This window comes from Orbicella franksi, chromosome 6, assembly GCF_964199315.1.
Source record: "Orbicella franksi chromosome 6, jaOrbFran1.1, whole genome shotgun sequence".
NCBI classification, from domain to species: Eukaryota; Metazoa; Cnidaria; class Anthozoa; order Scleractinia; family Merulinidae; genus Orbicella; species Orbicella franksi.
This window is the reverse complement of record NC_138150.1, coordinates 7,234,254-7,257,258: the sequence shown is the minus strand read 5'-3', so window position 1 is coordinate 7,257,258 and position 23,005 is coordinate 7,234,254. Positions and strand designations below refer to the sequence as shown.

Below are 23,005 nucleotides of genomic sequence, written 5' to 3'. Positions count from 1 at the left end.
CGCTTAGGAGACCAAGATGGCAATTTGTGGCTGAATGAGGAAAAAGAGAGAGTCGAAATTTGAACCCAGGCCTCACTGCCTGGGTAATTATGGGCACAATGAATTTGCTGAGCTACAAATCGGAAAACTTATTTTCTGACCACAGATCTAAGGGTCATCATAGCCATTCGCCGAGCTACATGGAAGATTTGTTTTCTTATCACAACTCATGGCCATTTGCTAACACCAAGTTACAAACCATTCTTTTCTGATGACGCAGTAACATTAACATTAAACTAACATTAAAGGTCTAACCACAAATAAACGGATTCGATTCTTTTTTTTTATCACAATTATGCTGTCATATATTGACATGTAGCCCTGATTGAAGTTGTTGAACTGTTTACAATCAATTCATACCTGAGAAACGGGAGGCAGTATGTTAATATTCACATCCTGACTTTGACTTCCACACCTTGAGACCTGTGTAAGAATTAAATACATGTACACTGTATTATGATATTACAAGCAAGGAGAGACCTCAGTGATGACAATTATTGATGACATTAGCAACCACTTTTGAGTGATCATCAGTTGGTCGTCAATAGACCAATGCCAATCTACGCCAATTAAGTAAATGGAAATAGATTGGCATTGATTCATCAAATGAATTGAATTGATTTTCTGATCATCAGTTTCATCGCTTGTTCATGTCCCAAATGAATGGACTGCGTTCATTTTGCTGGGTTCTCAGTAAACTTAGTCATTTGTGGGTTCAGTTTGTTGTTGATTATGGCCTTGCTTCAAGGGTTTGTCTCTAGGCACTCCAGTTTTCCTCCCTCCTGACAAACCAACATTTCATTACCCCGGCCTAGACTGGCTGTACAGATGATTTCCAGGTCTACACAGCCGATGGGAGCCCCAATGGGGGCCCTGATGGGAAACATGACTTCCACAAAATAGTGTACTATGAAGACACAAAATAATCCATGGTTTAACAACACAAAAACCAAACCATTTAGGTCAGGGCAAATTCAATCGATTGCAGACACCCTCACTGCAAAAAGTAGTCTTCTTAAGGTGGCTCCATAGGGTAATCATTTATCATGTTGCGCATGCTAGTGTTATGTTTTGATTGCTGTTTTGGCATTCATTTTTACACCCAGTCCTTTCAAACTTATGAAATGTAATAAGCAATGATAATATGTTGATGTACTATCATCTCTGTTAAAATCTTGGCTTTTAATGTTGAATTATAAATGCCCAAACAAATGCATTGCTTACTGTTTTATGGCTAATTATGTGTGATTTTCTTGAATCTCCTTCGGTGAAATTTTCCAAAATTTTTACGGTACATTGAATACAGTAGAATACGCTTTTAAACACAAAAAAAGTAGAGTTTGTACTGGCAGTTTTTTAGATTTTTGCAAATTTATGTCTTTTACTGCTGCAGAAAAACTGGTCAGATAGATTTTGCTGAAAAATGAGCTCCAACTAATTAAAAGTAAAATATTTATTACCAGTCTGCCAAATTTTTCGGAATTTTACCGTAGGAAATGTGAGAAAATTCACTGTCAGTTTTGGTTTTTGTGCTCATGTTGATGTCATAAAATATCGAAAAACACTGACATTTTCCTTTGAGCGCGCAGATTACTTGACCTTTCTTTCGTGCTAAGCGCAGGTACGATCATAAAACTATAGGGAGCCACCTCAAGAGGCCCTGCGCCTAAGGAACGACCGATGATTTCCGGCTAAAAAATAAAATCGGCTGATTTTTATCTCCCAAGTAGAGGTTACCGAATACTATTTAAAAATGAATTTCTTTTGTTTCAGTTTAGCTTTAAACCAAAAATATCAAGCCGCAAACTTTTTCCGTCTGATAGCAGCAAAATCAGGCCGAAAATAAGGCCCCGCAAAATACTGTTCAGAAATTACTATCGCATGCAAAATAATGAGAAAACTACACAGTGTTGAAGAAAAAGGCCTTTTAATGCAATATCATTCGATAAACATCAAAAAACTGCCGAAGCGATTAAAAAATAAAGTTTCAAATGTTGCATACTAAATTAGATGGAGCGTTGGAGCTGATTTTAAAATAATTATTTCTCAAAAGTTCAACGCTTTTGAAAGCAATCACAGTGATGAATTAGACATTGGAGGGATACACATCACGTCTCTGGAAAAACATTTTTTGGCCAAAGTATATTGACCTTGTACAAAGCGTTCAAAGTTACCGTGTTTACCGTTATCCTGCTACTTCAGCGAAACACTTCTCTTTTGCCAATACGGCCGTGGATAGCGTGTTAAACACCACTTTAAACCTTGCTAGGCATTCAAAGACCATCCTGAGTAGAAGAACGTAGAATTAAAAGAGACAGGAAGATGAAAAATATGCAGAAAAAGAAAATAACTCGAAATTACCATCTGCTAATGAAAGTTGAATCTGGGAAATGTCGTCGCGTGACAGCGGCCATTGACGTCGTTTGTGCAAATAGCAGCGGACTCCAAACAAATGCACAAATAGGGAAACAATTTTTCCCGGCCAGAAAACGTTTAGTGGAACAATGTTATGTTATTTTTCACCAATGATGGTCACTCAAAAAGAAAAACTTCCCCAACCGCCACACCGTTTTGGCCGCAGCGTGATCTGAGTGATGGGGTCACAACTGGATCCCTAGCTGCTGACCGCCCGAAGGACATTGCAGACTCGTTTTCCCACGCTCTTGCGACTTGACGTGACAAATGACGTCAATGGCCGCTGTCACACGATGACATTTTCCAGATTCAACTTTCGTTAGCAGATGGTAATTTCGAGTTATTTTCTTTTTCTGCGTATTTTTCATCTTCCTTTCTCTTTCAATTCTACATCCTTCTACTCAGGATGGTCTTTGAATGCCTAGCAAGGTTTAAAGTGGCGTTTAACACGCTATCCACGCCCGTATTGGCAAAAGAAAAGTGTTTCGCCGAAGTAGCAGGATAACGGTAAACACGTTAACTTTGAACGCTTTGTACAAGGTCAATATACCTTGGCCGAAAAATGTTTTTCCAGAAACGTGATGTGTATCCCTCCAATGTCTAATTCATCACTGTGATTGCTTTCAACAGCGTTGGACTTTTGAGAAATAATTATTTTAAAATCAGCTCCAACGCTCCATCTAATTTAGTATGCAACATTTGAAACGTTATTTTTTAATTGCTTCGGCAGTTTTTTGATGTTTATCGAATGATATTGCATTAAAAGGCCTTTTTCTTCAACACTGTGTAGTTTTCTCATTATTTTGCATGCGATAGTAATTTCTGAACAGTATTTTGCGGGGCCTTATTTTTGGCCTGATTTTGCTGCTATCAGACGGAAAAAGTTTGCGGCTTGATATTTTTGGTTTAAAGCGAAACTGAAACAAAAGAAATTCATTTTTAAATAGTATTCGGTAACCTCTACTTGGGAGATAAAAATCAGCCGATTTTATTTTTTAGCCGGAAATCATCGGTCGTTTCTTAGGCGCAGGGCCTCTTAAGCTGGTGAAATGCTCTAAGCTGAAGAAGTTTTACACTAAAAGCAGGCTTTTTCCCTGCCTCTAAATCTTTTGCCTCATTTTAAATTAACAGTCTCCCTAAAACTAGGATTGACTTCTCAGACAGGAATTTTCAGATCATGTGTACTTAAGGCACCCATCGGTCGAGTATCGGCCAATACTATCGGCCAATACTATCGGCCCATATATCGACCAACAGTCAGTCGACATATCGGTCGATACGCGGTGTAATGAACTTTAAGGTTTAAATAACAAGGACGACAGCTTTGTAAAGGCTCTGTAATTCCTGGCTCAACAGGTCAACACAATTTAACTCGTGGTCGATTCTGACTAAAGCGCTGGGCGACCAGGCCGTATTACATAATATCGTTACATCTTCCTCTTTCTTAAATACAACATGACACAAACTCCAAGTGGCAACAAATAAAACAATATCACGATTAAGTCTGTAAAATAAAGAATGAAAGATGTCCACAAAGGCAAATTTAAATGCCCTGCACAAAGTCCATCCTAACATAGTTCAAATGGAAAACACAACAAAGTTACAGTTCTGCTTGACTGCACCCCTCAGGGTGGGCAGTAGTCTTTGAAACGGATTGGGGTCCTAATTAAACGCCCTCTGGTGGATCTTCTTTCAGATGGCTGTGGGATCTCTGGCGGTCTTTGAGGGGTCCCCGGTCGCTCTGGAGTTGTGTGGGCAGGTAAAGGCATGCCTGGCTGAACTGGGTCAATGACTCTCTGGGACTGGTCGTCCGACGGGAGTGGCTCATCTGGTTCCTCTACGTGGCTATCGATTGCAGGACTCTCTTGTGTCGCTATCAAATCCTTTCTGTTTCTCCTGTATCTCTTCCCTTCGATGACTACTTCATAGGATCTTGGCGCAACTTCCTGGAGACATGTTGCTTTCTTCCACAGCTTTGTTCGATCTTTTGGATCTGGCTTCATTCTTACTATATCTCCAGGTTTGAGCTCTTTTAGTATTTTGGCCCCTCTGTTGTAGTAATGTGCTTGTTTCTGCCTTTTCTTTGTTATGAGTTTCTTGACAGGCTTTGGAAGTTTGGGTTTCAATAATCTTGCTGAAGTTGGGAGGAGAGTCCTGGTTCTCCTTCCCATCAGCCTCTGTACTGGGGAGGAATCGAGCCCTTCGGTTGGAGTGTTCCTCCAGTCGAGAAGAGCCAGGTAGGGATCATTGTGGTCTAGCTTTGCTTTCTTGAGGATTCGTTTGGCCGTGTTAACTGCATTCTCGACTTTGCCGTTTGATCGAGCATGGTATGGAGAGGAAGTGATATGCTCGAAGTCCCATTCTTGAGAAAATGTTTTGAAATCTGATGAGGAGAATTGAGAACCATTATCACTTCTGACTGTGTTGGGGATGCCGTGCCTGGCAAACTGCGATTTCAGACTTGTAATTACTGACGAAGCTCTCGTATCGGACAGGGCTCGTAACTCAAAGAAGTTGGAGTAGTCATCCACTATAATGACATACTCTGTCTTATCCAGTGTAAACAGATCCACCGCAACCTTTGACCAGGGCCTGTCGGGTACTTTCTGTGGCATGAGGGGCTCTTTGGGTTGTTCCATGCGAAGTGAATTGCATGTCACGCAGGAAGAGACACAGTCCTTGATGGCTGAAGTCATTCCAGGCCAATACAGGATTTCCCTTGCTCGCCGAAGGCAGCCCTCAATGCCAATGTGGCTTGCATGGATTTTCTTTAGCATCTCAGATCTCATAGCTGCTGGCACTACGACTCTGTTCCCTCTGAAGAGTATTTCATCTTGTACTGTCAGTTCATCTCGGTAAGAGTAATATGCACGGATTTCTGAAGGGACTGCTTCTCTTCTCTCTGGCCACCCCAGCTCAATAGTCTGCTTCAGCTGCTGCAGGACTGCATCATCCTTTGTTTTCTGTTGAAATTCTGCGAGACGCTCTCTGGTCACAGCAAGATGTTTGGTCATGTCGACTTCCTCTACAGATCGAATGAATTCTAGTTCATTTTGTGAGATATGGTTTGGTAAGGGTAAGTATGCCCTGCTCAATGTGTCTGCGATGTACATCTCTTGGCCTTTTTTGTAGACAACTTTAAGCTGGTAGTTCTGCAAGCGCATCATCATTCGCTGGAGTCTCTTTGGGGCTGTGAGTAGTGGTTTCTTTAGTATAGCCTCCAGGGGCTTGTGGTCAGTCTCGACGGTGACCTCTCGGCCGAACAGGTACTGATCAAACCGCTCGCACGCGTGTACAATCGCGAAAAGTTCCTTCTCAATCTGAGCATAATTTCTCTCTGAGGTTGTTAGCGCCCTTGATGCGAAAGCTACTGGCTGGCCCTCCTGCAACAGAGCGGCCCCAAGACCTGATTGAGATGCGTCGCACTGCAGGGTGACCCCTTTTGACACATCATAGTAGCGTAGCACGGGATGATTAGTGATGAGTTGCTTTACGTCTGTGAAGGCTCTTTCGTGGACTTCATTCCAGTGCCATTCAACATGTTTGTCTTCTAGTCGCCTCAGTGGTTCCGTGACTGTGGACAAATGCGGCAAGAACTTTGAGAGGTAATTTGCCATTCCCAGGAACCTCTTTACTGACTTTACATCAGTGGGCTTTGGCATCATCAGGATTGCCTCTACTTTCTTTGGGTCTGGTTTCAGTCCATCGGCTGTAAGCAAATGGCCGATGTAAGGTACTTCAGTAAGTCTCAAGCGGACTTTGTCTTTGTTGAGGGTGAGATTTCCCTCTCTGGCTCTTTCAAGGACGATCCTTAGGTTCTTGTCATGATCTGAGGTGGCAGTCTCCATGTCGTCACCTTCTCCGTACACCAAAAGGTCATCAGCAATCACTGCAGTGCCTTTAATATCTCCAAAGGTATCATTCATCCTTTTCTGGAATTCCTCGGGTGCTGAGGAGATGCCAAAGGGCATGCGCAACCAGCGGTACCGACCAAATGGGGTATTAAAGGTCGTAAGTCTGCTGGAAGCGTCATCTAGCGGCACCTGCCAGAACCCACTTTTGGCATCAAGTACAGAGAACACCTTTGCTTTGCTTAGACTGGTGGCAACTTCTTCAACAGTAGGGAGAGGGTAGTGAGGCCGCTTGATGGCTCTGTTTAGATCTTTAGGATCGATACATATTCTGAGCTTGTTGGGCTTGACCACTGTAACCATACTTGATACCCAATCTGTTGCTTCGCTCACTGGGGCCAGGATGTTCTCATTTACCATTCTTTCCAATTCCAGTCTTAATGGCTCTCTTAGGGTAACAGGTACCTTGCGGGGTGGGTGTATCACTGGTTGTGCTGTTGGGTCGATCTCTATGTGGTAAGGGTCTGCGAGGCATCCAAGGCCTTCAAAAACATCTGCATACTCTGTCAAGAGGTCATCATCAATGACTGTCTTCAACGTTGATGGTGTAAACTGGCTGTCTTGAGTCACTGTATCCACATGATGGAAGGAGTCTTTCACCAGCACTTTTAAGAAATTCAACCTTTGGCATGTTTCTGCACTCAGAAGTGGTCTCACATCTCCGTCAACAACTTGGAACTCAAGGACATGGGACGAGCCATCTCTCGTGCACTTGAGCTTGCACTTCCCCACTGGGTACATAACGGCTCCGTTGTACATGGTTAACTTGGCCTTGCTTTTCTCAATATAGAGGTCATCAGGATCTCCCATAACTTTTGCATAGTCCTTCAGTGGTAGAAGGTTACAGGTTGCTCCACAGTCAAGCTGGAATTTGACATATGCATTGTCGTTTACCATCATCGTCACAAACAACTGACTTGCAACTTTATCATTACTCTCGGTGTGCAGTGCTCCGATTTTGTGAGTGACCATGTCGATAGCGAATTCGTCTTCAGTATCATCTTCTATTTCAACCAGGTGAAGTCGTTTGCCTGTTTTCGGTGGTCTTGTTTCCCTTGTTTTGCACTTTATTGCAAAATGGTTTGCTAGACCACACTTCTGGCACTTTGAACCATATGCAGGGCAAAGATTCTTGTTTCTTGGATGTCTTCTGCCACAAAATTTGCAATCAATCACAGGTAATTTACTAGGCTGTTTTTCAGGCGGTTTCTCAGTGTTAATGGCACTAATTGATTCATCGGTTGTTTTGTCTGCTGCCATTTGCTTCAGTTGGATTTGAGTGAGCTCGGCTGACCTGACTTTCTCGGTTGCACTTTCCAAGGTTAGCTTTGCATCTCTCAGGAGTCGTTCTCTTACTGAGGAGTCTCGTATTCCAAAAACGATCCGATCGCGGATAAGCGACTCTTTGAGTGCTCCAAATTCACAAGTGTCCGCTAAGTTCTTCAATACAGTCACGTAGTGGTCGATGGACTCACCACTGTCTTGATTTCTCGAGAAAAAAACATAGCGTTCATAGATAGTGTTCTTCCTCGGGTTGCAAAACAGCTCGAACTTCTCCAAGACTTTTTCAATTTTGAGCTCGTCGCCTTCTTCATCCCACGTGAGCGTGTTGTAAACATCGACAGCCTCTTCGCCGATTACGGTAAGTAGAGTCGCGACACGTGTTGGTTCATCTTTCTGTGCTACGCCGGTTGCTATTTCATAATTGCTCCATTTCTGTCTGAATTTCTTCCACTTCTGGGCTGTGTTCCCTTGCTGGAGTTGCAGAGGCTCCGGTGGAGGCAAACCAAATGAAGCGGCGGCCATGTTGGTTTTCTAGGTAAGCTTGTTCGGGTTTGTTAGTTCGTGGCGTTCACGAGTTCACGCGAATCTTTGTGTGTAAATCCAAGGTAACCACTCTTCTGACACCATGTAATGAACTTTAAGGTTTAAATAACAAGGACGACAGCTTTGTAAAGGCTCTGTAATTCCTGGCTCAACAGGTCAACACAATTTAACTCGTGGTCGATTCTGACTAAAGCGCTGGGCGACCAGGCCGTATTACATAATATCGTTACACGCGGTCAATATGTCGACCGAGAGTTGGCAGAGTGTTGTGTCAAGTCAAAAGACTGTTGGTTGACACTATCGGTCGGTATGTCAGTCGACACTAGGCTGACACCTTGACTGACATGTTGCAATCAACAGTTGCTGGTGTATCGGTTGACTGTCAGTGCTGTAATGGTCGACTGTTGGTGGTATCCGTGTACTGTTAACTGTTGTTTTGCTGACATAGCAGCCGTCTCCCCACAGGAAACGCAAAAGAAGAGTCTCTACCGTCTATGCTCAGATGTTGATAGAGCGAGGATGCAGCTCAAACTGCCGTCATTTCGAATACATATCTATTGCAACTTGAGATCTCGACAAGCATAGTTGGAAAAAACAGTCTTTGAGATTGAAGAATGTCGCCACTATGAAAAGTAAAAAATGGACGAGGGCCGCCGAAAGACCCTCTCAAAGGGCTTGAGAAGATTATATAATATTTGAGTAGAGAAGATAGAAGTCAGCAACAAGAGCCGCCCAAATGAGTGTAGTGTTGGCTGAGTGTTGGTGAAGTATCAGTCAAGTGTCGGCCGAGTGTTGGTGAAGTATCAGCCGAGTGTCAGCCAACATACCTGTCCATTGAGTGTCAGTCGACATATCGACCGAGTATCGGTCACTATGTCGGCCATGAGTTGGTCGACATATCAGTCGATAGTATCGACCAATACTCGGCTGACAGATGCCTTAAGTACACATGATCTGAATTTTCTACCCTTAAAAAAGGAAACCACCCTTTACTAAGGGTGCTTTACCTAAGAAAGTGTCATGACACTAACATAATAAGGATATAACCCAATGCCTTAAGAGACTTTACACTAGAAATAGCCACTTCCTCTTAGACTTAGTAGTTCAACCCTATTAAGTCTGGATAATGTGGATGAGTAGATTTTCACCAAAAAAAGTCGTGATTTACTAGGATAACATTTTTTTAAATAGAGTGAAGATTTGAATACTAGATTTCAAAGTATTGAGGAAAACAATTTAATAATATTTCAGAGAGTTTCTTGAAAATATACCTGAAGTTACCAACTTCATTTTCTAAAGTTCAAAGTGCAACTTACTAGTATAAATCACTGTTTATCTCAAATTACAAGTTCATATCTCTTACAATTTGAACAATCTAATCAACATTTGGTTTGCAAACCCAACCTATCTTGTTGACATAACTACTACTCTCTAAAGCAATATACGTGCACTGTTCTGTATGCTAGCTTGGGTTTCACTAGACCCTAATCCACACTTTTCCTAACATACTTACCTGAAATAAGAATTAATCGATCAAACATCACATCTTGAATCTGGGACCTGTGAAGATGACAACAACGCTCGTAAATGACGAAAGTTTCTTTCAAAGTCTATGAACTGAAAGCACAGCAATTTCTAAAGCGGAAGTGATCTTAGCTTTCTCCATTTAACCATCAACGAGTCGTTAAAAACTAAAGAAATACAGTCGCACTGTTAGACAATGTGTAAATGAATGTTTATAAACTAACCACGCAGCAAAATAACTTGAATTTCACTCCTTTATAAGGCAAAAATGCACTGTCACACCTCAAGAAGTCAAGATGCAACCGGAGCATAAATCAAGAGCAAGAATGTCCCAGAAGACACAGCGCACTCCAGCCATGGGATACAATCTGGAATGTAATATGGCATGGACTTCTGAACCGTGGATTAATTATCAATCCTTACCAACCTATGCAGAAGAGAGGATGAATAGTAAGAGAGTTAATCCAGCAGATGCCTTATTCCCAAGCTTGTTATTTAGTTCTTCCACGAATGTAACCATGGTTGTTGTGTGATTGTTTACGTGGAGTCTCTCTGGCTGTGTGCATGTGCAGAAGCGTGATGTCTACAAGGCCAAACACCATGACACCAGCAGTCAATGTTAACAAAACGAGCTATCAGCTCACGACTGTCCCAGAGGGACAAGTGCATAAAAACCGGAATAGGGTAGCTTAAGACTTGTAAATCGTGAATTAATCATCATCCTTTTTAACCTATTCAGACACAAGAGAGAATGAGGAGTAAGAGAGTTGATCCAATAAGGGCCTTGTTCCCAAGGTAATCCCTCCCAAGTTATTTTTAGACGTAGAATCTAGCCCTTTCACGGATGTAACCATGCGCGTCGCGTGGATGTTTTTAAGCCAGTCCGCCTGAAACAGAAAAAGGGAAAGAAACTGATGAAATCTAAGGGCTTGAACAAGCTTTTTTTTTTAGATTTGGTACAATGTCAGGAAACATTTGTGAAAATATTGCCATGCGAGGTGTTAAAGGGAAAAATGTATGGCCTTTCAACTGATAGGGTCCTACTTGTTAAATTAGGGACAAATTTTAAGACGTCTCCTCTATGAAAATTGTCCAGGGCAGGGTATGTCATAAACCACTGTAATTTATTTTAATCATATATGCTTATGTAAGCTTTCTTTGCATTTTGACGGTAAAATCAGCATAATTTGTTAACGTTTTTTACCTTTTTAAGCTTTCAAAGAGATCATAGTTTACACTGGGGAAAATTAAGGAAAAAGGCCCAAAATACTTCGTTTTCTTTAGTTTACTTCAAGCGAAGATCTTCATACATTATTTTTCCTTGGATAGTATCTGTGTCGATACATGAATCAACTTCAATCACACACTTCTTCAATGAATTCACTTATTACCGTTGGGAACCTTTTGTAATGGTAATGTTGTGGTAACGGAGGTTACACGGCATAATGAAAACAAGCTATTTTTCGTGTCTTTTTATCTGAGCATATGTTTGCTTTCCTTCGACAGATGAATCTATAAACTAATTACAATAAAAGAAAAGTCAGTGGAGATGTTTGAACCGTACATGTATGTTTTGATTCGGTTCGATCTCTATTCACTTACGTTTATCAAAACAAACTATTTATAACTTCCTCATACATTATGGGTACACTTGCACTTCACGTTAACTGTTGTCAATAAATATAACTGGTAAATGTTACGTCTTGGGTAGAAATTTAAAAAAACTTTGGATTAAGCTGTTTATGTAAATGCAAATATTATTAGTAGTCACATAACAGAAATGGTAACGGAAGTTACTTAGTCATAAACATTTACATTCGGACCTGGTAAAGTTGCATATTGGATTGACGCTTTGTAAACAGGTTCTCGGTCATTGCAACAGTCTCATCAGTCAGCCTGTGCTGTTGCTTTGATCGTCCGGGGGGAAAAGGAGGCTCAATTATGGCCAGAAAAGACATCAAGTGTTACAGCCTTTTTCAGCAAACTAACTTGCTTTGGAGACCTTTGCAGGAAGGTGACACTGGCATCGCCATTCATTGGTTGTTATCTCTACCATCTGTCAATTCTTAACTTACTTCAAACAGCATTACGTTACTTCGTAACACGAGGTAACGGAGGTTACTGTAACACTCGATAAAAGAGGTTACTATTTGTCTGATTAATATTCAATATTTCCAAGAAAATTAGTTCAAGTGGAATGATTTTCTGAGAACGACATGGTTTCAAGGTCATCTGTATTATATTAAAACTTAAGCACTATGGCTAAAACGTGAAGCAGAAATATTTAGGTAACGGAGGTTGCCCTCTTATCCATAACCTTCCTCTCTACTGGGCTTAAAGGAAAAAAAACGTTACTTTTGAAATGTAGGATCCGTGGTTAGTGTTCATAAGTCGATTAATGATTTAAATAGCAAGAAGCAATTCCACGATCACAGATCCGATAGTCTTTACTGATTTCAATCGCTTAGGTTTGTTCCATTTGTGAAGTAACGGAGGTTACTAATATTCTGTGGACACCTCTGTTACAATGACTATGAAGAATATTGCTCAGACGTAACAGAAGGATCCCTCATTTTGAAGTGTTTTAAGTGTACTTTACTGTTAAAGACTTATACCAGTGAAATTTTCAGCTTCTGCTAGACATGGACTTGTTTTGATAAGAACATGGACTGCGGACAACAATTTTTCAGACACCTGAGGCACTTAAAGGGCATAGAATGTAAGAAAGAAACCAACAACTTAACGACTCTGTACCTTGATTGTGAAACACCCCTTTCATACTTGTAAATCATGTGGAACAGAAAAAAATCAGATTACCTTATTCTTTAGAATGATTTCATACCCAAAGACACTAAAAACTCCTATTGGCCTGCTTTAAGGCAGATTGACTGTTTTGTGGCCTGTTCCAGGCTCTCGGTAAGATAATAAACTAAGATAACAACTTTATTTACGTGTCAACGAGATTTAGTTTTGCTGCTAATTGGAGACACCTAAAGCGAGCTACACTTATCAGGACTATGTACAAATTCAATTTTTAAACACTATAATTATTTACAAGATAAAAGCCTATCTATCAAAATAAGGATACAAAAGTGAATAAAGTTACAAATAAAGTTAACTAAGAATGATAAGAATGAAGAAAGTAGTCAAGTTGAACACATATGACATTTGCACCACTGCTTTCATCAATTAAAATGTTTAAATCCCTTTACCTGATGTTATTTTTAAAATTCTTTAAAATCAATGATTTAACATGATTAGGAAGTCTGGCCCATAGTTTTAAACCCAAATACTACACTGAATGTTTTCCACAAGTCACTGTCTTGAATCTTGGAATCATTAATCACAAAGTCTGCATTTCTCAAATTAAAGTTGCTTTGTTGTCTTTTAAAGAGATCGATTCGATTATATACTGTGGTCATAAGTTGTTCTTAACTTTAAACGTTAAAATTGCTATATCCTGGAGTCTTCGATTTAACAATGTTGGCAATCCAGTAGTAGTTAGCAGTTTTTCATAACTTGAAGCTGTGTCGCGGTAGATAGCTCTAAGTGCCTTTTCTTGGATCCTCTCCGCTAGTTTATGTCTATCAAAAGCTTTAATGGAGTGCCATATAACAGAGCAGTAAAATTGCTGACTTCTAAAGCTGAAGCTTGACTTTCTCTGGAATGAGATCAATCAATCAATCAATCAATCAATCAATCAATCAATCAATCAACTTTATTGAAATGTCTAAAACTCCTAGTCTGCCCGGAGGCCGACTAATCCGGGACGCTCCCAATAAAATTACTAAAATTACTAATAAATCAAGTTAAGTTAAGTTAAGTTAAAATTACCTGTCACTTGTTACAGTATATATACAAATCTAGAATCCATTTATATTTAAAATACGAACTATAATATAGTAATTTCTACCTAAACAACTACATACAAACTTTGAATATGTCTAAAATTCTAAACACAATTTTCAGATTTCTTAAGCGCATTATGACACCGACAAGTCTCCCTGCCTTAACCACAATTGAGTTAACATGTTGTGTAAAATTAAGTTTATCGTCTATAATAATAACCAAGAGTTTCATAAGATTAGTGGGCTCTATCGGTGCTGTGCAATCAAGGGTAATAGTGACTGACACTGCTTCCTCCTTATTTGCATTTAGTGTCATTGTCAGAAATTTATCTTTGTTTGCAAGAAGTGAATTTTCCGTATATCACTGAGAGGGTAGCCTTACTCGTGCATGAGTTAATTCCGCTTTCTTTGCGTCCATATTTGATGCGTAGAGCTGATGGTCATCAGCAATCATTGAGATTTGAGGGAAACAAAATTTACTGTTCCTCAAGGGACCAGTCATCAAGTGAATTGTTATATAGCAAAACAAATGGTTCAAACCAGTCGAAAACAAATAATCACTTTATAGACAAATGACGTGCAACAGCGGTTAACTTTTCGCGGGTAACAGTGAACTGTTTCCCGTTTGACGTCATAGTTTTCGCAATGTTGCCCGCTCATGGCATTTGGCGGGAAACAGTTTCATTTTCAAAATATGTCGAGGAAAAGGATGTTGTTGTTCGTCGTGTTAGATGCAATAATAAAGTGTTTTATCGTTTGTCTCACGATGCAGTCACTTGAGATGTAGATCGCGACGTTTCGACTGCTTATTGCTAGTCCTCTTCGGGCGATAAGTTTGACTGACTACGTGACACCATTTACATCAAGAAGGCCGGGCTAAGTGGGTTATCAACTTGTAGGACACTTAGCAAGGCTGAGGTGTCCTTACTGAAGAAAGGTCTGAATTTTGTCGTGACTCCTGCGAGCGTGCCAACCACCAAGATTATCACCATTGAATTAGCAGTCAGACCACTCGATACGGAACGAGTAGACACAGTCAGGAGAGCTGTCAACACCATCCTTCAACGGGCACGACCAGCCACGCCTAACACCACGAAGGAACAGCAGGAGACCCTTAAAAGCCTAAAAGAGGACAACTCCACCATGGTCCTTCTGGCTGATAAAGGTCGCACCAGAGTAATCTTGGACGCTGACATATACCACGCCAAAAGGTCACCGCTAATTGACTCAGGACCGTATCAGCTCCTAACAAAGACCCGACAGACCGGTTGACCCGGAAACTATCCGAGAAGGTGCTGACCCTGAAGCGGAATGGACACATATCAGAGTTTTTTTATAACAAGATCAGACCCCTACACAAACAACCACCTAGGATAAATGGTTTACCTGAGATCCACAAGGCCGACACACCGCTTAGACCAATTGTGTCATGTGTCAACACCTTTGTATACAATTTGCCTGCTTTCTTGGCTAAAATTGTATCTCCTCTAACAGGCAACTCGAACTTCACAGTGAAAAACTCAGCTCACCTGGCATCCACCATTGGTAGTGAAAAGATCCAGGAACACGAGATCATGGTGCCCTTCGACATAGAGGCTAGTCGCTGTTTACCAACGTACCTATCGAGTACAAGCCGGGCTACGGAAGATGGAGAGTGACGCAGACCTGGCTGACCGCACGACGCTAACGCCAGTTCAAGTATTAATCGCGGACCTCTTGGATTTTGTATTAAGATGTACATACTTCCAGTATAACGGATCGATTTACGAACGAGACGGCGCAGCCATGGGGAGCCCGGAAACATTTGAAGAACAAGCAATAGAGTCTGCACCTTGCAAGCCTAAGATCTGGAAGCGCTACGTTCATGACACCTTCACCATCCTAGATCGGGATAGGGTGGAAGTCTTCTTACAACACCTAAACAGTCAACAACCATCAACCCGTTTCACCATGGAGATCGAGAATAACAGCAACATCGCCTTTCTCGACACGTCAGTTTACAGAGGAACAAATGGCCGCCTTACCAGCGGTGTCTACAGGAAGTGAACACCTATTCATCAGTTCCTAGCGTATGATTCACACCACACTCAGTCAGTAAAGCGCGGTATTGTGAAGTGTCTGTACGACCGGGTTAAACGTCTCGTGACTAAACCATCAGTAATCGCTGGAGAGAAGAAACACCTGTCATCTGTACATATACATTTACAAACATATACATTTACAAACATATAATTTGTTGTTTGTTAGGGAGAAATATATTTAAAATGATAGTTATCGTTAGTTACAGTGTACTAAAATGTGAACTTTTAACTCTTAAATAATCACGTTGTTGTGTACACGGATTCAACATCCTTACATGCAATAATTATATTAGCCATTATAATATAGATGGGACCCTGCGCGCGCTATGATTGGTCAACAGCCCATCTTTTATCAGAATATACAACATAGAAAAAGCGTGCTTTACTGTTTTGCGCGTGTAAAATCTATATCATAAAGCAAATGAAGAAGCCTAAGCCATGTATTACACTGTGATAAAACACTCCGGACATTTGAGAACACTCGAAAAATGAAGAAAACACTCCTCTGCGGCTCGTGTTTTCTACATTTTCCTCGTGTTTTCAAATGCCCGTCGTCTTTTAACACAGTGTAATACACGGCTTAGACTTCTTTATGTGTTTAATAATTAGACATAAAAGTTAAGCTTGCTTTTTCTATTTATGTCACATGGTTAGCATTGGTGTGAGAAGGGAATTTGGAGAAGAATGCATCGCATGAAGAGTGCCTTTTCAGGAGACATTACTGCCTTCTCACACTTTGGGAATTTCATTAAACTACCTTTCGTTTCGTGAAATATCCGATAGGGGATCCCGGGTGACGCCTCGCGTACCACGGAATATCCGATAAGGGAATCTCGAGTGACACTTCACGTACCGTGAAATATCCGATAGGGGAATCTCAAATGACACTTCACGTACCGCATGGAATATCCGATCGGGGAATCTCGAGTGACACTTCACGTACCACGGAATACCCGATAGGGGAATCTCGAGTGAAACTTCACGTACCATGGAATACCCAATAGGGGAATCTCGAGTGAAACTTCACGTACCATGGAATACCCGATAGGGGAATCTCGAGTGACACTTCACGTACCATGGAATACCCGATAGGGGAATCTCGAGTGAAACTTCACGTACCATGGAATACCCAATAGGGGAATCTCGAGTGAAACTTCACGTACCATGGAATACCCAATAGGGGAATCTCGAGTGACACTTTACGTACCATGGAATACCCGATAGGGGAATCTCGAGTGACACTCTACGTACCATGGAATACCCGATAGGGGAATCTCGAGTGACACTTCGCGTACCATGGAATACCCGATAGGGGAATCTCCAGTGACACTTAACGTACCGTGAAATATCCGATACCGACACTTCACGTACCGTGGAATTTCGGGTAGCGGACTCCCGTTATACTTGTAGTACCGTGGAACGTCGGTCGAAACCCAAAATAATAACACGTGATGAGAGTAAGAATACTCTAAACTTGATCGGTTGTGTTTGCCTGCGGTACGCCGTTATTCCTAGCAAATCAGGATGGATAAGACAATTTCCGGGCCTTGACACGCCGCGTTTCAATGAGGTGTCCGGGGTACGGATTTTCCTTGCCACGGATAAAGTCTGAATGCATGGGAAAAAATAAAGTTCCTGACAAGCGGCGGGCAAGTTGCGTTTTATGGAACACGATACTCCCGGAATTGCCCGTCCTCTCGAAGAATACGGGTCCGTATCGAGGGATTTCCGGGTCACGACACGTCATTTTTCGCGCAGTGTAAACCGTGGAAAATGGGAGTTTGATCTACAGTATATGCCGTAAGTCCCGAGAAACACTGTTTTTTCCTTTAATTTTATCTGAATTTTTCCAGAAAGCACAATCGGGTCGAAAATTGAAATATTTTGGTTTAGTTCCATAATATATATTTTTTGTTCATTAAAATTAGGGACTGTTTTGTTGTAGTTTGTGTTTTGCAATTTGCGGTCACTGTCCTTTTATGTTCAAACCCTGTATCTTTACTCCAAGAACCGGATGCAAATGAATAGCATTGTTTTACGATTGCATTTTATTGTATTTCACAGCGGTGTTGTTTCTTATCTTTTATTTCTTTTATTATACGTCGTGCCTTCATCTGTGACGGACATCTTCTAGAGGAAGCCAAGTCCTTAAAGGTGTTAGTCACGAAAGGCATGTTGGGAAGTGCCAGTTTGGGTAATGGGCGAATAGACATCCACTTTTCAACTGCCGAGAGAGCTTTCTCGCAATCTAAGAGGAGTCCTGCGTGGTTGACGCCCCTTCAGTCTTTGCTAAGTAAACATAGAACCAGGAAAACAAAAATTGAACTGGAGGCGCCATGCGTCTCTCCCAAGGCCTAATGGGATTCCCCGAGAAAACAACGTTGTCATCCTCTGAGCCGCCTTTCCCGTTTAGCCTTCGGAGCCTCAATACGAGGAAAAAGATAAGTCTGGAGACATTATTTGATAGGCTAGACTCTTGAACTAAGATTCTTTTATTATATCTCTTAGTTAGTACGCGCGCTGTGATTGGTCAATTTAGCAGGCCGTACTCTCCTGTACGGCGCGCTCAAATTTAAAGTTGGTTTTGTTGAAAAACTGTTTTGTGATATATCGCCAAGTGTTCTTAACTTTTATAGCAAGTAAAAGTTTAAAAACTTTCTTTTACTCTAAATTGTGTCTTAAAGCGTGCTAACGACTTAAAAAACATTTCAAATTGACTCGTTTTGCTTTCGAAGTGCGTCAGAAATTTGAAGCCGTTCCGCGTGAATAAAAATCGTTCCTGAGTCCGTCAGACACACAGTACAGATATAATAAATATCTTACTAACCTCGTTTTCTCGGTCCGTACTGTAAGTTACGGATCCTCGTTTTTTCCCCTTCGATTTATGGCCCAAACGTGAAGCGCGCGGGCCATAAATCGAAGGGGAAAAACTCGGTTAGTAAGAGATATTTCATAATTTAATGCTGGCTTCCTTTCTGAACGTATCGCAGGTTCAGTGATCTCCGTTCGATCACAGCACCCAAAGATCTTCAAGAAGTTAGAAACTGGCTTACGGGGAGAACTTTCAGTGAAACTCTCTTCACAAAGAAACGCGCGAATACCACTTCCGGTCAAAATCTTACTTAAATTTCCTTTGTTAAAATCTTTTTTCGGTCTGTATATGCCGTAATCGACTATGCTTGGAAACAGATAATCCACTGGAAATTATTGGAGAGGAAAACAACGTTGAATTAGTGAAAATCTTAGTCCAAGAATCTAGACGATCAGAAGCGAAGCTGAGTAGGAAATTGTGCTTCAGGGTCTTGCAGGAAAACAATATTGTTCAGCCGCTTACAGTCGAAAAGGAACTGTAAAATGTCGTCCTTTTACCCAACTAGGTTTTTGCAGCGCACATAAGCAACTTGACGCCACTATACTGTAAGTACTATGAAGATTGATATTTTAAACACAGTGCGAACCAACAACCAACCCAATTCATTTCCGTTTAGTCTTATTCAAAGACATTGTGAAATTACAACGTGCCAGAAACTGCTGATCCTTTAAAAAAAAAATTGGGAACCTTTCCCAGGAAATTATACCGTACCATTTGTTCCCCGTTTTGAAAGCTCCAAAATGTTTGGTGGAATGGAAAGAGCCAAACTTTTGAGAAGATTTCCCAATTTTCCCAAAACCTTACTTTCGCCTTTACTATAATTAGGCATGTCCACATCAAATGTCCATTTCCAAAGTACAATACACTAGGTTTAACCCTTTGAATACCAAACTTTCGCCAAAAAATACCGTTTCTAACCGTTTAGTCAGGTTTTTTAGCTGCAATGACGCTAAATAAGCCTAAGCTTATTTTTCTATTTTTTACTTATTTTTTTGCCATTAACCGTTCTCAATTTTGTTTGTTGCCCCTTTCCTTTCTGTTTTTCTCAGCCCTTTTACACTGGCTACCTTTTGCAATGTATGTTCTTTCTGGCTGCCGTGAAAAGTTGGATGTTAATCACGGGCGAAGCCTAGAAATGGACTTTGATCAACCATAGGCGTAATGGACCAGTTTACCACCGTTTTTGCACCAAAACTGATAACGTTGTTTTTCGATTTGCGACGTCGGAATGTCTTCGATATCTAAACCTGACCATTGTGCGGAAAGGCCTAGCCTAGGACTACTATCTGCTTATCAAGAATATCTGATGACATTTAAATTGATGACGTCACAAGTGGTACAAAGAGCACGACCATTAATTACGCATATATGCGTAGTTGGTATTCAAAGGGTTAATAAAAAGACAATGAAGCCTATTCATAATGATAACTATAGCATATGTGGCAGTTAGAACTCATGTGTGTACCCAGTTAATGATACACTTTGTTTGTTATAAGATTGGCGTAATTCCAGCAAAAATATGCAATTACGTAGTGGAATTAAAATATTACAGTTTTACGTACTAACATTTTTTTGCATTCCAGACTCGATTCACTTTAGCCAGAAAGAAAAATCACGATTTCATGGTTTTTTTCTTCCTTTTCATTGGCTGCGCAACCACCACGTGACCTGTAAATAACTGCCCACAAATAAGTCTCCTCGTGCATAATTATGGGAAAAATTGCAGATCGCTTTCTTGAGCTGTCAGAGTTACTGAAATATGAAAAAACTTAGTGAAACAATTATTGAACTCGGTTATCAGAAAGTATCGCAATTTGTCAGTGTCTCGCAGATCAATTATTTCCCGAAGTCGAAATAGCTGATCTGCTAGCCACTGACAAAGCAAGATAATTTGCTCAAACGCGTCCAATAATTGTTAAATATCTGCTTCCAACGACCTGAGAGACATGAAAAGCAGTGGAAAACGCGCGCTTCCCTGTAAATTCCCAGCCAAATCACGATAGCATGAATGGATAGCGAAGACCCCGAAAAATGGTTTGATACCTTGCTGATGAACGTGGGTGGGCAGAAGACAAGTATTGGAGGTAACAAGAATTTTGGTTCCATGATAAGTTGCCATTTTCCAAGTAGTTGTGAAACATGCATTCAACCTTAAGTTATGTAATGGCTGTTGAATGGGGATTATTACTTCAACCATATCAGCTCATCACAACTCATCACTTTTGATTTTAAAGCTTGTTACTGAAACAATTATAATAAATTTATATCGTAATGGTGTAAGAATTTGGCACAATATCGATACAATGGGTTAATGATTCCTTTTTTCTCGCCAATTAGAAATGTTGTCATATTTTAAGCATGATAAAGACTGTTTTGGGAATGAAGAAAGGCTTACATCTCACTCAGCAGGTCAAGATGGACAACAAAAGAAAACTTGAAATGTCTTTCGCACAATAACCAACAACGCTATATTTGGAATCTAGTGGACCATCACTTAACTCTGGCCCTAAGTTCCTATACTAAATTATTTGAATCTTTTTTTAGAAGTTCACGAGTAAATATTAGGTAATTGCTTATCTATTACATTAATGGTTACTGACAGTAACGCGCATCCTGGCTTTTGAAAATTGTAAAAAAGCATTACGCTGATATCCTCATAATATGTACACTACAGTAATTTGAATAGTTCACAAACCCCTCTTGACAGAGAGAAAAAGACAATTTTGCGAAATATCACGATTGTAAAGAGATATTGTTATATCTTTACTGCTAACTCTAGAAGTAAAAAAACCTTATCTAATTAACGAAGTCAAAAAACGTGCCAAGTTTTTTCCGAGTATATACAACTGATTTAAGATGCCGCTCAAGGTCAACTGGACACTGAATTCGGCCACATCCACTATTTACAAAGATAGCCCTGAACACTACTCTAATTTAACTACGATACTAATTGCTCTTGCTACTGAATATTAACGTGCCACTGAATTTAACATAGTTAAAAGTTTCGCTTAGTTTAACATAAAAAGTCAGCCTTTGGCCGCGGGAAGGAATTGCTTTAGACCTACTTGAATCAATGACTTGGAAGAGAGGTTACCCTCCAGCAAGCTGTATTCCCGAGTTACTGAACTGATTTTAAAGTTTACTAAGAAGGCGGTGATTTATTCTACAACTGTGTTCATATTTGTTGCTGTTTTGAACGTTCAGTTTTCTGTCATAGTATATAACAAAAAGATTCCAGTTTTATCTTTGACGTGTTCAGTTATAAGGCAGCCCTCGTCAAGAAGCCGTGTAGTCCAATGCTTGTTTTGAGCCTGATCCAGCGTTTTCCTTCACAATCACAGACATGATAAATTCTAAGGAAAGTCCATGGAGGGTAGGGTGAGGTTTGCTGGGGTCATAAAGACGGTAAACTCTAGCTGTACTTCTTCTTGGAACAAGAAACGCGAGGTTCGTGCCCACTACTCACTACTTCCATACGCTCTACGCTGAGACCGCAAACAGTCTGTCCTGCAGGCTCGGGCGTAGCATACAAACGTTGTCCAGAGTCGTAATAGTCAAGCAGCAGCGTCATTCAGCCATCACTACACAAGCACGCATCTGAAAAAAGATACGCACATTGAAGACATTAGCACAAGAGGCATTCATAAAAATAGTACTAACAAAACTAGTTTTTAAAAAACAACAAGGGGTGGGGTGGGGGAGAGGGAGGCCCGTGGAATTTTTATCCAAATGATCAAAATAAAGGGCATTTTTAAAGAACATCACTCAAAAACAGCTTTAGCATACGTGACTTAACTACCTGAGCACAAGCAACAAAGATCAAAACGTTTACCCTCAATGGTGATGTTCAATATCTCGTTAACAGTCCCCAAGTCCTGGGAACGAGAAAAGGTTATGTTTTAGGCATGAGGTACCTTGTCTCGTATTGTCCACGTTTCCTGAAGCATTCAAGAAGTCATTTTGAAATAATTCATCAAGTTAAAAAGAAGACATCATACCCATGACAGGGTGTGGATAGGGGCATAGACTTTACTATCCGCAATTTCACTGAAACGTGAGTTTAATATTTTAGCTTTCTGCTAGAAAGCGTGTAACAGACCATGAAAATCCAGCTTGCATGCATTAAGTAGCCAACAAGAATGAACCAAGAAATATAAAATTTAATAAAAAATTAAGTGAACAATAGGCTTGAGCTTGAAACTTGATTGGATAAAATGCCCCTAAAAAATATACACTAACAGCATACCGTCTCTTATTTCCTGAGCTCTTTTTGATCTGTGGCTTTTTGGCCCGGCATCCTGTTAAAAATAATAACAAAGAGCCTTGAACAGAAGAAAGAGGTTATCATTCCATCCTATGAATAATAGTTTTAAGTCAAGTTCTATAAAAAGAGTTAAGAGCGGTTTTCAATTAAGTGTCCAAAACCAAAGTAATCACTCACACAGATCACAAAGAACACATGCAATCTAGCCAACCAATCAAAATTCG

At 40.6% G+C, this 23,005-nt stretch overlaps 1 protein-coding gene and 1 pseudogene across 33 annotated transcripts in view; one reads left to right on the top strand and one right to left on the bottom strand.

The window, feature by feature from the left end:
- LOC145491447 (uncharacterized) overlaps nt 1–23,005 on the bottom strand; it is a 178,866-nt gene that overhangs the window by 134,277 nt on the left and 21,584 nt on the right. For 8 of the 33 annotated variants that reach the window (XM_081470640.1, XM_081470644.1, XM_081470663.1 and 5 more), the window contains one exon: nt 22,764–22,792. The exons of 6 other annotated variants lie outside the window; for them this stretch is intronic. In XM_081470640.1, coding sequence (XP_081326766.1) covers nt 22,764–22,792 — 29 coding nt within the window. Of the gene's footprint in view, nt 1–399; nt 463–2,222; nt 3,222–9,705; nt 9,753–9,940; nt 10,036–20,957; nt 22,115–22,763; nt 22,816–23,005 lie in introns of those variants that run through there. 19 more of the 33 variants (XM_081470675.1, XM_081470674.1, XM_081470680.1 and 16 more) reach the window with 9 other exon arrangements.
- On the top strand, nt 14,408–15,577 carry LOC145489283 (uncharacterized; annotated as a pseudogene).